This window comes from Schistocerca americana, chromosome 1, assembly GCF_021461395.2.
Source record: "Schistocerca americana isolate TAMUIC-IGC-003095 chromosome 1, iqSchAmer2.1, whole genome shotgun sequence".
Taxonomy (NCBI): domain Eukaryota; kingdom Metazoa; phylum Arthropoda; class Insecta; order Orthoptera; family Acrididae; genus Schistocerca; species Schistocerca americana.
Genome location: NC_060119.1, coordinates 421,342,988 through 421,360,823, shown reverse-complemented (window position 1 = coordinate 421,360,823; position 17,836 = coordinate 421,342,988). Strand labels below are relative to the sequence as shown.

Below are 17,836 nucleotides of genomic sequence, written 5' to 3'. Positions count from 1 at the left end.
CACCACTGTATGAAAGTTAGAATAAAAATTGTAGAAAGTAATATATTGTGGAATCTATTAACAGAAAATGTTACAGGATGACAAGGCGAATGAAACACAGCTTTATGTGAAAATGATAAATGAAACAATAGTTATTTAATAAAAGTCCTGACAATAGAGTGTGTGAACTGTTTCGTTTTCCTCTGAAATTGCTAGCAGAATTAGGTGGTGCTGTTCATTTTAGTAAATTCATGAATACATCAAAATAGGCATTTAAGTTAAGCACTTGCTATTCATTGAGCAATAACCCCCATCTGTTTTCTAAGGACTCAGATCTCCATTTCCTCCAACAGATTCAATAATACTGTTGTTTCAAAGCCCTATTTAACACTTCCATATTTTCATGCATAATTCCTGCTGCATGCTTTTCCTTATGCAAATAGTAGCAAATCCACTCTTATTTTGGCCTTACATTTGTAACTTTAAGCAAGTCTTTAAATTCCTCCCAGTCCAACCAATATAAAACCTTGCACAATTTTGGCAACTGATCTTTTAGTCTCTGGATTCCAAATATTTGTTCTTGTCACTGCCAACTTGGTGGTGAACCAATCATGCCTTTTGTCTGAAATCCAATTTTAACTTTAATTTTTCCAAAAGCTTCTGCAATTAGATCAGAAAATGCACCATTTTACGACAAGCAACAAACTTTTTGTCTGGACTTAGTGTCTTCTTCCTCTCATATATCTGAGTTGTATAACATGTGTGATCGAGACTGATTTTCATAAATGAAATATCACACATGATTGTCGACTCATTTACAGACTTCATGTCTTCAATGGATAAATAAGGTTTAACTCATTTACTACAACGTTTACAGGTCACTTACATAATCTTTAACAAGTTCATTATGAGCTGGATAATGAAATAGTGCTTCCTAGTGTTAACCAAATAACTTAACTTTCATGTAACTTGTATATTATCAACCACTGTTACGTTTTAAAGGAAGCATCCTGGAGAGAGACCACTTTTATTGAAATAATAATATTGTGAAAAGGATAGTTGCTACTCATCACTCATGGACACACACACACACACACACACACACACACACACACACACACGACCAAGTCTCTAGCAGCTGAAACCAGACTGTGCGCAGCAGTGCACGACAGAAGAGGCAACTGGGTGGTGATGGTAATGAGTCTTGGCCAGTGAGGGGGAGGGGTAGCAGCTTTCTAACGGCCTCACCTTTGCCCCACTCCTAAATTCAATCATGCTGGTCTTGTTAAAGACCTTCTCTCCTCCTCCCGGTCTCTATAGTGAACACACTTTTCGCAACCAATCCTACCAATCAGACTCAACCAAAGACCAATGTTGAGCCCTGTCTGGCTCAGTTCAGTCCTCCATCCAACAATGATCAAACCCCACTGCCCGCTAAATCACCCCCTGTTAACTATCCAGAATTTCTGAACATCAAACCCTGCATTGGCATCACTTAACAAGCAAACCCACCTTACATCTGCAGAAAAAACTGCAATCTACCACCTAAAAACTGATCCTGACCTTTTAATCCTATCAGCTGACAAAGGCTACACCACTGTTGCTTTGAGCTGCAAGGATTATCTGACTGAAGGACTCCACCAGCTGTCAGATTCATCCACCTACAGACCCTGCCACAGTGACCCCATTCCAGAAATCCAGCACGATCGCTAGTCTTTCCTCAAATCCTTAGGTGCATCCCAGAACCTCTCCCTGGAGACCATCTCTCTCCTCATCCTTACCACTCCCTGCACTCCTATCTTCTTACATGCTTCCTAAAATCCACAATCACCTAAGACACCCCATTGTGGCTGGTTACTGTGCCCTCACTGAGAGAACCTCTGCTCTCATAGATCAACACCTTCAGCCTATTACCTGCAACCTATCCTCTTATATTAAAGATACGAACCATTTCCCCAACTAACTCTCCACAGTTCCTGTTCCTTTACCACATGGTTCCCTGCTCGTCACTACTGATGCCATCTCCCTTTACACTACCATCCTTAACGCCATGGCCAACTGCTATTGTTTTGCCACAATTCTGGTAGTTTTCCTCAAATTGCTTCTCACAAATAGCACGTAACATCCAGATAGAACTCCTTATTGACCGTTCGACCATACAGCAGGAACTCATGATGCACTAGCCCAGGGTAAGTGGGAAGAACCTTCATATGTAATCTAACTTCAATTATATATAAACAAAGATGATGTAAATCACCAAACTAAAGCGTTGGCATGTTGATAGACACACAAACAAACACACAAAATTCAAGCTTTCGCAACCAATCATTGCTTCATCAGGAAAGAGGGAAGGAGAGGGAAAGACGAAAGGATGTGGGTTTTAAGGGAGACGGTAAGGAGTCATTCCAATTCCGGGAGCGGAAAGACTTACCTTAGGGGGGAAAAAGGACAGGTATACACTCGCACGCGCGCCCTTCAGTATATCCTCTCTTCCCGTTACCAACCAGGCCCCAACCTCCGCTAATTTCAAGTTGCCGCCACTTATACCTCACCTGTCTTTCAACAACATCTTTGCCTCTGTACTTCCGCCTTGACTGACATCTCTGCCCAAACTCTTTGTCTTTGCAAATGTCTGCTTGTGTCTGTATATGTGCAGATGGGTGTGTGTGTGTGCGCACACACACACACACACACACACACACACACACACACATATATATATATATATATATATATATATATATATATATATATATATATATATATATATATATATATATACACAAGCAGACATTTGTAAAGACAAAGAGTTTGGGCAGAGATGTCAGTCAAGGCGGAAGTACAGAGGCAAAGATGTTGAAAGACAGGTGAGGTATAAGTGGCGGCAACTTGAAATTAGTGGAGGTTGAGACCTGGTGGGTAACGAGAAGAGAGGATATACTGAAGGGCAAGTTCCCATCTCCGGAGTTCTGACAGGTTGATGTTAGTGGGAAGTATCTATATAACCCGGACGGTGTAACACTGTGCAAAAATGTGCTGGCCGTGCACCAAGGCATGTTTAGCCACAGGGTGCCAGAGGGTAGGAAATGAAATGAAATGAGATCCATCTTTCATGAAATCCTCCCCACTCCACCAAGAGTGTCTTTCCGCCATCCACCTAACCTTCGTAACCTCTTGGTTCATCCCTATGAAATCCCCAAACCACTTTCCTACCCTCTGGCTCCTATCCTTGTAACCGCCCCCAGTGTAAAACCTGTCCCATGCACCCTCCCACCACCACCTACTCCAGTCCTGTAACCCGGAAGGTGTACACAATCAAAGGCAGAGCCACGTGTGGAAGCACCCACGTGATTTACCAACTGACCTGCCTACACTGTGAAGCTTTCTATGTGGGAATGACCAGCTACAAACTGTCCATTCGCATGAATGGACACAGGCAGACAGTGTTTGTTGGCAATGAGGATCACCCTGTGGCTAAACAGGCCTTGGTGCACGGCCAGCACATCTTGGCACAGTGTTACACTGTCCGGGTTATCTGGATACTTCCCACTAACACCAACCTGTCAGAACTCCAGAGATGGGAACTTGCCCTTCAGTATATCTTCTCTTCCCGTTACCCACAAGGCCTCAACCTCCGCTAATTTCAAGTTGCCGCCGCTTATACCTCACCTGTCATTCAACAACATCTTTGCCTCTGCACTTCCGCCTCGACTGACATCTCTGCCCAAACTCTTTGCCTCTGTATATGTCTGCTTGTGTCTTTATATGTGTGGATGGATATGTGTGTGTGTGCGCGCGCGAGTGTATACCCGTCCTTTTTTCCCCCTAAGGTAAGTCTTTCCGCTCCCGGGATTGGAATGACTCCTTACCATCTCCCTTAAAACCCACATCCCTTATACATATAAGTAAATAAACTAATATATCTAAAAACAAAGATGATGTGACTTAAGATATATTTTTCCCACGTGGAATGTTTCCCTCTATTATATAAATAAATTAATAAATATTCTATGGATCTTGCACCAAATGACATTTCCTGTTCCCAGAAATAAAGGATCTGTTGCGTGGTCGCCAATTTGACAATACAGACATCGTCATTAATGAAGTGGATGAGTGGTTCAATGAAAAATGGACAGACATCTAGAATCAAGGCAGAAGTTCAAGAAACATACGGAAAAATGCATAAATCTGGAGGGTGACTTCATAAAGAAGAATTAACAACAACAAATCAACACAAACTATCACATTTTTAAGTGTGATAATTAAAACTTTATGATACCCCTCATACAATTACAAAAGGAGTTACTTGCCACCAATACAAGTTGGTCTGAACTGTGCAAGTGGGAACCTTTGCTAGTTGCCACATGCTTCTATCTCTTTCCCTGTTCCCCCTCCAGCCTCACATACGGCTGCTATCTCCCCAATGCACCAACATAATCCTTCCCCTTATCTGCGTCTCTCCTTTCTCCTCTCCCCCTCCACCTTCCAGGCACAGCCTCTCAGAGCTGTCCATGAACCTGTTCCTGCCATTCCCACACCTCCCCTGTAACACCACAACCTACTCCAGCCAAGACTGCTGCTCATTGCAGTTGAGTATCAGCAGCCAGAGATAACAGTTGCCGTGTGTGCGCGCGCGTGTGTGTTTGGAGGGGAGGGGGGGGGGGGGGGGGAAATCTGTGATTCAGCATTTCCGCTATATGGTGAGTAACAACTATCCCTTTCATAATAATGTTACATTCTGTCCTGGATTATCCACTGTTTGATTTTATCGTTAAACATGTGTGCCTGCCAGTCTATGCTTCCTCTATGTGATGAGCAGCTGTTCTATTCCACTGTTAGAATATGAGGATTGTTTCATTAAGGTTCTATACCACAACATGCATAAATGAAACCCTTACAGTATCACTGTGTCATCTGTCTGTCCGACTGTTCAAAACCCCTTTTCTCAGGAATGGGTGAACATATCAAGTTGAAACTTACATCACACATTAACATCTACTGTTCCTTCATGATGTAAAAAAAGTGAAGCTTCTAAATCAATGCACTCAAAAGATACAGTCATTTATGTCACATATTTTGATACTAGCAAACTCACTCAACGAAACCCACTGGTTACTTCTGTTGACCTAGAGTAAAAAAATTTGCATAGAAGCAAGGTTTCAAATACAACTAAAGGAAGAAATACAAAAATAGTTAATTTGTAATTATACCACGCGAAAAAAGTTTTTTGTTATTTGTTACCAGACTGCGTCTGTTCGTCCAATCTGTTACGACCCCTTTTTCTCTGGAACTTGCAGATGTATCAAGTTGAAATTCATGTCATATACAAAGGTCTATAGTCCCTTGGTGGTGTATTAAATATTAGCTTCTAAGCTTGTGTAAACACAAAATATGGTCATTTATGTCACGTATTTTGATACTTGCAAACTTGCTCATCAAAACCTATACGGTACTTCCTGTTTTGTCTGAACCTTTTTGTTGTGGCTGTTGCAATTCAGCATCTCCACTATATGGTGAGTAGCAACTTTCCTTCTCTAATATTATTACATTCCATCCTGGATTTTCCAGAGTTTAACTTACAACTAAGACATTTTCGAAAGCCTTAGAATTTCTGGGACCGGCATCTTGCCATATTCAATATCGATAATAGGCTAAAAATTGTTGAGACTCAATTCTTGTAATGGATGAACTGTCAATACACACAAATTTGTACTGGACCTCCAAAGCTCGAGTACTATGCGCATACGGACAAATAATTTTAACACAACAACGTTTGCTACTGCCAGCTATGATCATTGTTTAATTTATCTTGTGCACATCACATTCTGGATAATCATTTCCATTTTCAAGTCCCTGGCTACCAAGAGGATAGTGTTCCTTTCCTGTGTACAGCTACTTATCAGTAATACAATCAAACATCACCTAATAAAATTGAAACAAGGATGCCAGCACAAACTATTTAAACATTAACCATTATTGTTCACTTGCACCCACAGAATGAAATGATAAATAAGTGACATCTGCCATTACTAAGTACACTATATTCCACTTTAAAGAATTTACTTCAGTGAATAATTACTCAAAATCCTGCAATAACTAACTAATAATGTAAAGTGGAATGCAAACGATGTTCTCATGGGCCAGTATATATTAAGTTTCTTGAAAACAATGTACAGGAGAGGAGCACATACACAAATCTACTTAACCCTCGAGCGGGTGCGCTTTTTTTCACAACATGAGCAAGCGTGCGATGCACTTTGTACACATGTATAGAATAGCTGGCTTTGTCGTTATGTTACCAAACTAAACATGTACGATCAAACTCACAGTTTAATATAAGGTTATTTAAACAACAAGAAAATAAACTTACATAATATGAGCTAAACCACTGTTTTATTAAACAATAATGAAATACATTTTCACTATAAAACACTGTCCTCTAAGCATTAAGCAATTCAGCTGCCAGATCCCAGCCAGCCACTTATTTGATCATTAGTTATCTTTTAGAAAACTGCCTCAATGTAGAATTATGTTGCTAGTTCATAATTGGGGTCATTTCTTTTTTTTGCACGGATCGTAAATTTTTTCTCGCCTAACTCACTTTGTATTTTATATTACTGCTGCTCACTCGGAGGTATGACAACACAATTTATAGCTGTTTTACCTAAAGCAATAATGAAGGAATAGATATGAGTTTGCAGTTGTGAAACAAGGGAAATGCGCAAAATCATTTTATTTTTGGTTGGCGCACATTATACACAGGCGTGCCCGCTCTAGGGTTAATGAGCATTATAATGTGCAAATTAACTGTTCCTTTGTGATTTTTGTACACAGATTGGGACTTTTAGGATTATTCAATAACTTTTCATCCAACGTTAGTTATATAGACATAAATAAAAATATACCATTGCAGATATCACCATCATGTAGGGGCCGTAAGTCAGGAATTCCATGACAAATAACTTCGTTGATTGATGTACAGCATGAACGAGGGAAGTTGTAGTAATTAAGTGGAGAAGGGTAACAATCCCTTTCCACGCATGCTTCATGTACCACTCGATCAATTTCATCTGTAGTAACACCAATACCAATAGCAGCTGCTGCTTCATCTAAGACCTCACGACCTAACTGGAAAAATAGCAAAAGAGATGACTGTAAAAATTGTACCACCATCTTAGGAAATATCTGCAAATAGATGGATTTTCTGCTGATTACTGTACTAGAATTTTTAAACTGAAACATCTGCGACCTGTAGCAGCTAATAATTTTCCTACACATCATATCAAATTAATGGATACAACCAGATTTCCAATCTCTTTACCTTCCATACCACAGAAATATTAAACCTACAAATAGATTTCAGAAACAAATACTGCCTAACATTTCTACACATGCAACAATATTTTGTTATGGCTGTCAACTACTTAATTTTAATCATGTCAAGCACAGTATAGTTCATGATATTTTTGTGATACTAAAAGACCAGATATTCAGTACTAGAATGCACCAATAAGGATGACCGTTTAAGCTTGTGATTATTAACCTTTTCATTCTTAATAAAAAAAAGTGTCATCTGAAATTATCCTTAACTTTGTGCAACTGGTAAAAATCACATACTGTAACAGTTTTCAATATAGCAAATTATTTTAACATGAGAATGCTTAGGCATAAAATCCCATCTTCAAACTACAGCATATGCCCTCATACATACTTTAATTTTAATACACAGTTTAAATGACTTAGCATGGAAGAATATATAGATGAAGTGTTTCCTTCAGCAGTAACTTATATTGTACGAGTAATGTGTTATGTATTACACTTACTGCTGCTGTCTGCAATAACAAAGAAGGTCAATATGGTATGCACATCAGCACTTACCTATGATAACTGGATTTTGGAAATTTCATTAAAATAATTTTAAATGCCTTAAATTGATAACTGGAAGAGTGCAAATGTATGGGGGATGGGACAGTGTGCAGAGGTAATAGGAAGCTCGACGGGAGGAAGAGTGGAGCAGGATGCTCTCAGTAACAGCAGGAAAACAACAACAACAACAACAACAACAATAATAATAATAATGACCCTTTGAGTTTATGGGTGCTCAATGGGAAGATCATCAACATCCTTATACTTGTTAAAACAAACTAATGTGGCTAAAACCTCTAAGACTGATCCACATTCGTGCACTCAAACTGAGCATACAATCACTATCTTACATGCTCTAAAAAAACAGAGAAAGAGTAAAAGTAGCTACAAATAAGATGAAAACAAAAGTGAAACAACAAAGAAGCTAAAAGAACGGCACAGGAAAATGTTACTGAAAAAAAAACCACAGTCTAATAAAATTTAGTGGACAGTGATCTGTATGCCACAAGCACCAGACGTTTGAGGGTCCTCCCGCCAGAGCAAGAATCCATGCATCAAAGGACTGTGGCCTGTGCAAACACGAGTGAGGAGAACCTCATCCAGTTGACCTGCTGGAAGAAGGTATGCCATGGCAGTGTTGTGGGCTTTATTAGATGGAGCTTATCGTCTGTCACTTCCAGCCACTCATCCACCCACTGAAGCGAGACTCTTGAGCTTAACAGCGAGGTTATAACATTCAGGGGGATGCCACACCGAAATACTTTAGGATCACATCACACCTCCTTGGCTGAGAGATTTGCCCTTTCACTCCCCGCAAGTGCCATGTGCCCTGGTACCCAGAAAAAAGGCATATTCTTCCCCAGTTGTTGCAACTGGAGAATGGCATCCTGGATATTCTGGACTACTTTATCTGCTGGGCAGACAGTTAAGCGCACTTAGAGAATCTGAATAGACAAGAAAGTTATCACTGGAAGAATTTCTCATCTGCTCCTGGGCCTGCAAGACCGCATTTAATTCTGCATCGAAGACGGCAAATGCTTGAGGCAGTCAGACATTGAGGACATGTTCCGGGAAAATGACAGAGTAACCAACTGAGGCCCCCTGTTTGGACTCATCTGTCAAGATAGTTACATAGTAGTTGTGTTCACATAAACTGTCAGAAAATATCTTATTAAAAACAGCAGCAGGACAGCAATGTCTCCTGTACTGCACCGCAACTAAAATTATCCTGGGCTTCTGCTGTAAGCAAGCTGCTAAAACCCTGGAGTTGCGGTCTTACTTCCTCAACACCGATTGACTCCAGCATTTGCCGCACACAAATCCCAAACAGCATTGTGACTTGTGGTCGGATAGAGAAAAGGCATTCCAGATGCGGACGAGCAGTGTGGTATGCAGGTGATGTCCGAGTTGCAAGGAACTTACATGCCTGACGCATCATGAGGAGCTGCCACAAGATGGTGAGTGACGGTTCACCAGTGTCAGCACAGACACTGGATATGGGACTGGTCCTATAAGCACCGAGGCCAGCCGAGCACCTCAAGGTGGACATCATCAATTATTTCCAAATAAGGCGGCCTCGTCGATCCATACATCGTGCACCCACAATCCAGCTGCAGATGTGTGAAACCCTATAAAACTGGAGCAGAAGTGCCCTGTCTGCTCCCCACAGTAGGATTTGAAGTCCAAGTTGTCTCTCTACAGTCGCATGGTAGTGGTAGAAGGCTGTAACTTGGCTGGCATTCATAGCACATTTCGCAAAACGCTCCGCCAGCATCTGAGCAATGTCTCTGGGTGTTTGCAGACATACGCTTCAGCAATGCTACTATCGCTCGTGTTATGTGATCCACCACTTCCAGGATGTTGCTGCGATGTTTAAATATAGTCAGCTGGCTAAACAGTGTCCAGTTAGCCTTGCTGACCATCCACTTTGGTGGCTTCTCTTCAGGAAATACTCCAGCCAATAGATGAACGCGATGGGAATTGGTCACTAGAAAAAGGTCATCAGTGACCTACCACTGAACAAAGTCTGTGAGGGGTGAACAGCAGAAAGAGTGGTCGATGGCTGAGAATCACCTGGTAGCAGTACAGAAATGAGATTGCGAAGTGTCGTGAGGCTCTCCAAAATCCAGAGATCGAGTCCCACAAGACGTGATGGGCATTGAAGTCTCCCAGTAGGAAAAACAATCATGAGAGGTGTTCGACATGTAGGAGAACCTCAGAGTCGATTGCATCCTACGGAGGGAGATACAGCGAGCACACAGTAATCCTCTGATGCACATGAACATCAACAGCAACTGCTTGCAGGTCAGTAGTCAAGAGGAGAGCAGAAAAGCGATGCACATTAGTGACAAACACACCAACTCCATCCCTTGGCTCTGTTCTCAGTCAGGTCATCCTTTCGGCACAGCATACAGCCCTGTAGCACAGGGACAACAGTTTCTTTAAAATGCGTTTCTTGTAAACACAGGCACGAGGTTGGCTCTGTGCTAGCAGTTTCAGTTCTTCCAAATGTGTGCTGAACCCATTAATGTTCTTCTGGAGAATGGGAACCATATATCATGGGGGCAGCACTTTCATTCTGACTTACTTCTGTGCAGGGGAGCTCACACTGGGTGGAGGCTCAGTCTTGGGGTGAGTTGACTGCCCCAGTTCAACATCAAGCTCCAAAGCCTCCAAAGAAGATTCGAGATCAGATAGAAAGATGTCAACATCAGACGACTGTACTTCCGGTCTCCATCAGTAAGTGATTCTTTGCCTTCAATTTTTTTTGTCTGAGGCAGCTTTGGAGCCACAACCCAACCTTTGAAGTGGTAGTGGCAGTGGCAGTGCTGAGCAGTGGGCAAGACTTTATGTTTGGAGGTGCAGGAAGTTCCACAATATCGGCAGCCACAGACTTTTCTGAAGTTATGAGGGGAGGGACAAGCTTAAAAGGAAATGCAGCAGCGCAAGTGCACTGACCAACACAGGTGCTTGTTCTGACACTAGCAACCTTTATTTGTGTAGTGGCATCGGCTTTCTAGACTGGCTGCTTGAGAATGGAAGAAAAGGATGCAGTGAACATGGGAGGCTACATGGACTTTGATAACTTCTTGGTTTCACTGTACGGGATGTACTTCATCATTTTATCTACTGGATCCTCCATTCTTCAAGGAAAACTCTTCAGGCTCTACTCCAAACATGGTGATCCCCAGAGCACTTTATACACTTTGGAGAAGAGGAACAACCAACTCCATAGTGGGCAGCTTTACCACATTTGTCCCAAGTGGCTTCTCCTTTACAACCAAGAGTAGTGTGCCCATAATGCTGGCATTTAAAACACTGCTTTGGGTTTGGGAAAAAGCCGTACCATTAGGAGTAGGTAACCTCTGGTAGTCTCACTTTTCAGTTCCTCACAGGAAATGTCAACAAGATCCCTGCAAGTCACAACACCTGTGCTGTAGTTCAAGGTTTTGTGTAATTCTCTCCAAGGCAGTGAGCTTTCTGAAGGTTCTTGATTGTTGGGAGCTAGACGTTTCAACTAAGAATCCCACTGCACAGGCACTTACAGAGATTTTAAGGTGCCAGCAACGCTTTCTAAGCCTTTCTGTATGTAAAATGGAGAAACTTACACGAAACTATGCTCTTTTCTTTTAACTATATGAAACACATTCTGTGAAACAGTATGCATTCTGCTACCACTGACTGAATCAAGAGGACTGGTTACTAGAGCCCTCTTATTCGACTGGTTGTCAGTACCTTCCAGCGACCCACCCTTTCCGCTGCGAGGAGGAAAAGAAAATTTCGGAGGATCCATTTCGGTCCCATGTGCAGCTAGGGAAATAAGGGTCCACTCAGACAGAGCCCCATATGCCTGAGTAAGCCTTCTACAACTGAGTTCAGGCAGGTTTCCCCGAGGTTGACCGTGAACAACTGTTCCACCCCAACAGCCATGCATTCCATCAGCACACGGAACACTTTTTAGAGAGGTTTATTCCTTCCTCGTGATCTGGGCAGTCAAGCAAAGATCCCTGTTCCCTGAGGCACACAACTTTCCACTGCCATACCACATAGTTATCAGTGAAGCATGCCCAGAACTAACAGTGACAAGACGACTGATGGCACTTAGCCCGGGGTCACCAAGCCCATTCCCAGCAAATGGATGCTGAGCCCCTGAAGGCACCAAGAAACTTAGTACTGTAAAAAAAATGACATTCACAAAACAAGCAAGCAAGCAAACAAAAACGTTTGACAGGGGAGATAAAGCAACCCAGCTGACCAATCAAATGTAAGAAAATGCCCAGAGTGAAGTCTGTAGAATGGTGATGGTGACAGTAGTCTGAGATACTACTATACAACACCTTACTGCTATGCCTGTAATGCCTGATGAGAGGCATGTCTGCTGCAAGGTCACTCAAGACTGGTTCTGACCACTAGGGATGGCAATCAAGTTACTATCATTAGAAACCTTGCCTAGTTCAACTCTGTCACTGCCAATATGGCTGCTGCCATCATGCATGCACCCGAGCCTCACAGTGTCAACATATTGCCATGCACCCCCTGATAATAATTATTACTAAAGTACTCCAGTACAAATCTGCCTGCCAACATTCCTTTGGTCTTAAAGCAATAACTAACCCTGAAAAATGACCCTGACAATCATTAACATAATGGCCAAAATATCTTAGTGTGCAATTTTAAGACAGTAACTGTTTCAGGAAAAGTTTTGTGAAAAAAGTAATAATACATTCAAATTTCATTTTAGCAACTGACATACCTAATCCTTTTCTTTGATATTGATCACAAATGTTGAACTCAAGTGCAGTTTATATATCTTCTCAACCTAGGTAGTGCGGTAAAGCAATCACAAAGCTAAATAGCATCCTAGTGTGGGGGCCAGCAAATTATTTCTCATTACAGGGTGCAAATGTGTTTCATCCTTGCCGGAGACACTTGCACTTAAGTAAACCCCTTTTCAACTGACATTCAACCCTCATGCCTATGTTTGCTATGAAATGCTCTCCTTCCATTTAAAGAGCTGCAGCAAGTTGGTGGTAACTGTTGTCCTTGCCTTTTTATTCTGTAGTAACAAATGGTACACCTACATGCCCTGGTACTCACTTTGCCATGCTCAAATTATTCAGTTTATCATTAACCTACGTTTCATCTTTAGCAATTCTACCATCACTCCCGCACATTTTGTCTGTAATTTTCACTCAACACTGCTGTTATGTCATCTGTTGACAGATCCTGCTGATATTTCCGAGGAGTGTACAAAAAGGATAGAATATTAGCACCAAAATAAAGATTGTTACAATACAACTGTGCTTTCTAATGCATTATATTCTCATGGTCTTTCATAGAAGACCTGTTCTTACACATGAAAAAAATGTACATGGCCACAGAGAGTATCCTTACCAAAGAAGTACTACAGGACACAATTAAAAAAAAGAGGTATAACAAATATTTCTCAGTTGTAGCAAGGAGACAGTAATGTTGTTGCTGTTGCTACTTTTGCTATTGCTGCTACTGCCTTCAGTCCAAAGACTGGTTTGATGCAGCTCTCCATGCTACTCTATACTGTGCAAGCTTCTTCATCTCCCAGTACCTACTGCAACCTACATCCTTTTGAATCTGCTTAGTGTATTCATCTCTTTGTCTCCCTCTACGATTTTTTCCCTCCACGCTGCCCTCCAACACTAAATTGGTGATCCCTTGATGCCTCAGAACATGTCCTACCAACCGATTCCTCCTTCTAGTCAAGTTGTGCCACAAACTACTCTTCTCCCCAATTCTGTTCAATACCTCCTCATTAGTTATGTGATCTACCCATCTAATCTTCACTTCCATACATGGCTACTCTCCATATAAATACTCTCAGAAACGACTTCCTGACACAAATCTATACTCAATGTTAACAAATTTCTCTTCTTCAGAAACGCTTTCCTTGCCATTGCCAGTCTACATTTTATATCCTCTCTACTTCGACCATCATCAGTTATTTTGCTGCCCAAATAGCAAAACTCCTTTACTACTTCAAGTGTCTCATTCCCTAATCTAATTAACTTGACTACATTCCATTATCCTCATTTTGCTTTTGTTGATGTTCATCTTATATCCTCCTTTCAAGACACTGTCCATTCCGTTCAACTGCTGTTCCAAGTCCTTTGCTGTCTCTGACAGAATTACAATGTCATCAGCGAACCTCGAAGTTTTTATTTCTTCTCCGTGGATTTTAATACCTACTCTGAATTTTTCTTTTGTTTCCTTTCCTGCTTGCTCAATATACAGATTCATCTGGGATAGCCTACAACCCTGTCTAACTCCATTCCCAACCATTGTTTCCCTTTTCTGCCCCTCGACCCTTATAACTGCCATCTGGTTTCTGTACAAATTGTAGATAGCCTTTCGCTCCCTGTATTTTACCCCAGCCACCTTAAGGATTTGAAAGAGAATATTCCAGTCAACATTGTCAAATGCTATCTCTAAGTCTACAAATGCTAGAAACGTAGGTTTGCCTTTCCTTAATCTATTTTCTAAGATAAGTCGTAGGGTCAGTATTGCCTCACGTGTTCCAACATTTCTACAGAATCCAAACTGATCTTCCCTGAGGTCGCTTCTACCAGTTTTTCCATTCGTCTGTAAAGAATTCATGTTAGTATTTTGCAGCCGAGACTTATTAAACTGATAGTTCGGTAATTCTCACATCTGTCAACACCTGCTTTCTTTGGGATTGGAATAATTATATTCTTCTTTAAGACTGAGGGTATTTTGCCTGTCTTATACATTTTGCTCACCACATGGTAGAGTTTTGTCAGGACTAGCTCTCCCAAGGCTATCAGTAGTTCTAATGGAATGCTGTCCACTCCCGGAGCCTTGTATCGACTTAGGTCTTTCAGTGCTCTGTCAAACTCTTCACGCAGTATCATATCTCCCATTTCATCTTCATCTACATCCTCTTCCATTTCCATAATATTGTCCTCAAGTACATCGCCCTTGTATAGACCCTCTATATACTCCTTCCACCTTTCTGCTTTCCCTTCTTTGCTTAGAACTGGGTTTCCATCCGAGTTCTTGATATTCAAGCAAGTGGTTCTCTTTTCTCCAAAGGTCTCTCTAATTTTCCTGTAGGCAGTATCTATCTTACTGCTAGTGAGATAAGCATCTACATCCTTACTTTTGTCCTCTAGCCATCCCTGCTTAGCCATTTTGCACTTCCTGTCGATCTCATTTTTGAGATGTTTGTATTCCTTTTTGCCTACTTCATTTACTACATTTTTATATTTTCTCCTTTCATCAATTAAATTCAATATTTCTTCTGTCACCCAAGGATTTCTACTAGGCCTCGTCTTTTTACTTACTTGATCCTCTGCTGCCTTCACTACTTCATCCCTCAAAGCTACCCATTCTTCTTCTACAGTATTTCTTTCCTCGATTCTTGTCAATTGTTCCCTTATGCTCTCCCTGAAACACTGTAGAACCTCTGGTTTAGTCAGTTTATCCAGGTCCCATCTCCTTAAATTCCCAACTTTTTGCAGTTTCTTTAGTTTTAATCTGCAGTTCATAACCAATAGATTGTGGTCAGAGTCCACATCTGCCCCTGGAAATGTCTTACAATTTAAAACCTGGTTCCTAAATCTCTGTCTTACCATTATATAATCTATTTGAAACCTGTCAGTATCTCCAGGCTTCTTCCGTGTATACAACCTTCTTTTATGAGTCTTGAACCAAGTGTTAGCTATGATTAAGTTATGCTCTGTGCAAAATTCTACCAGGCGGCTTCCTCGTTCATTTCTTACCCCCAATCCATATTCACCTACTACGTTTCCTTCTCTTCGTTTTCCTATTATCGAATTCAAGTCACCCATGGCTATTAAATTTTCATCTCCCTTCACTATCTGAATAATTTCTTTTATCTCATCATCATACATTTCTTCAATTTCTTAATCATCTGCAGAGCTAGTTGGCATATGTACTACTGTAGTAGGTCTGGGCTTCATGTCTATCTTGGCCACAATAAGGTGTTCACTGCACTGTTTGTAGTAGCTTACCCGCACTCCTATTTTTTTATTCATTATTAAACCTACTCCCGTATTACCTCTATTTGATTTTGTATTTACAACCCTGTATTCAACCTGACCAAAAGTCAGGTTCCTCTCGCCACTAAACTTCACTAATTCCCACTATATCTAACTTTAACCTATCCATTTCCCTTTTTAAATTTTCTAATCTACCTGCCCTATTAAAGGATCTGACATTCCACGCTCCGTTCCATAGAACGCCAGTTTTCTTTCTCCTGATAACGACGTCCTCTTGAGTAGTCCCCGCCTGGAGATCCGAATGGGGGACTATTTTACCTCCGGAATATTTTACCCAACAGGACGCCATCATCATTTAACCTTACAGTAAAGCTGCATGCCCTCGGGAAAAATTACGGCTGTAGTTTCCCCTTGCTTTCAGCCGTTCGCAGTACCAGCACAGCATGGCCGTTTTGGTTAGTATTACAAGGCCAGATCAGTCAATCATCCAGACTGTTGCTCCTGCAACTACTGAAAAGGCTGCTGCCCCTCTTCAGGAACCACACGTTTGTCTGGCCTCTCAACAGAAACCCCTCTGTTGTGGTTGCACCTATGGCACGGCTATCTGTATCGCTGAGGCATGCAAGCCTCCCCACCAACAGCAAGGTGTATGGTTCATGCGGAGGAGGGGGGGGGGGGGGGGGGGCATTTTTCCATTATCAAACTGATAATTTCTTGAGGTCTTAGGATGTGATTTATGAACTGGCCTCCTCTTACAATCAAACTGTGCCACAAATTTCTTTTCTCCCTAATCCAATTCACATTTAACTGTGGTCCTCCTATAACTGGCTACATAAGTCAGCTCAAAGATCAGTGAAAGGCAATGGCATACCACCTCCAACAGGACAGTACCTAGCAAAGCACAGTGGTGTTCAAAACTATCTTCTGATGGATCACAGCTTTACTTTACCACCTCATTAGTTATTTGGCCTACATATCTAATCTTCGGTATTCTTCTGTAGTGGCACAAAATATACCTTTTGTCTGAATTTTTTATCATCCATGTTTGACTTCCATACAAGACTGAACCACACACAAATATCTCCAGATAAAACTAACTAAAATTCAGGTTTCTTTTTGATGGGAACAACTCTGCCTCTCACTCTTTCCTTTAACTACTGCTTTCCTTTCAAATCCTCTGAATCTTAACTGCAGGCTGGTTTCTGTACAGTTTGTGTACCACGGAGACCCACACCAATTTTGTGATTTTAACATCGAAGTTTTCACACAAGCACATGCACACAAAACCACTTTATATAATGTACACAATATAGTTCACTGAGGGCAGGCTACACTTGCATGCCTCAATACTGGTCTGGCAGTTACGTATTTTTACATGCAGCTTATGGTGTAAAGCAGGTGTATTTACATGCCTCTTGTTTGGACTTAGTGATTTGAGACAGTAATAACACGCATAAATAATTAAATGAATACATGGTTCGGAAAGAAAGAGGGGGGGGGGGGGGGGGGGAGGGAGATAGAAAATGATCCATGACCCATGTGCACTCCAACAACACAATAAATGTGTGTCTTTCAGTGTTTCATTCCTTCACACTAAATCAGTCTGATGAAGTTCCCAGGTGGTCACACGTGGCAAAAGCTAGAACATTTTATTTCACTTTTGACTTGAGCATAGCTGCTCCAAATTCTGACTATCGCTGTTTAGCAATGTAATTTTACGATTTAGCAACATTTCATTCTGATTGAGGCACCCCCAGTAGGTGTCGCGTAGGTCAGTGTATCTATCATCAATGTGCAACCGGTTTGAAATTCACAAATGTTTTATTTTGTTAAACTCAGGAGTACAAATGTTCCAGAGCATATGCATCACAACTTAGATGATTCACAAGCTGAAAGTTCATTAGAAGAAATAAAAAACTTGCTCTAAATGTTATATTTCTTCTCTGTTCTATAATTTTCTATAATTTGTGTAACTG

At 41.3% G+C, this 17,836-nt stretch overlaps 1 protein-coding gene across 1 annotated transcript in view; it reads right to left on the bottom strand.

Moving 5' to 3' along the window:
- The window catches only part of LOC124602474 (methionine aminopeptidase 1), a 114,710-nt gene that overhangs the window by 20,348 nt on the left and 76,526 nt on the right, over nucleotides 1-17,836 (bottom strand). The window contains exon 5 of the mRNA XM_047136323.1: nucleotides 6,885-7,107. Within this exon, the coding sequence (XP_046992279.1) occupies nucleotides 6,885-7,107 (223 nt within the window). The remainder of the gene's footprint in view (nucleotides 1-6,884; nucleotides 7,108-17,836) is intronic.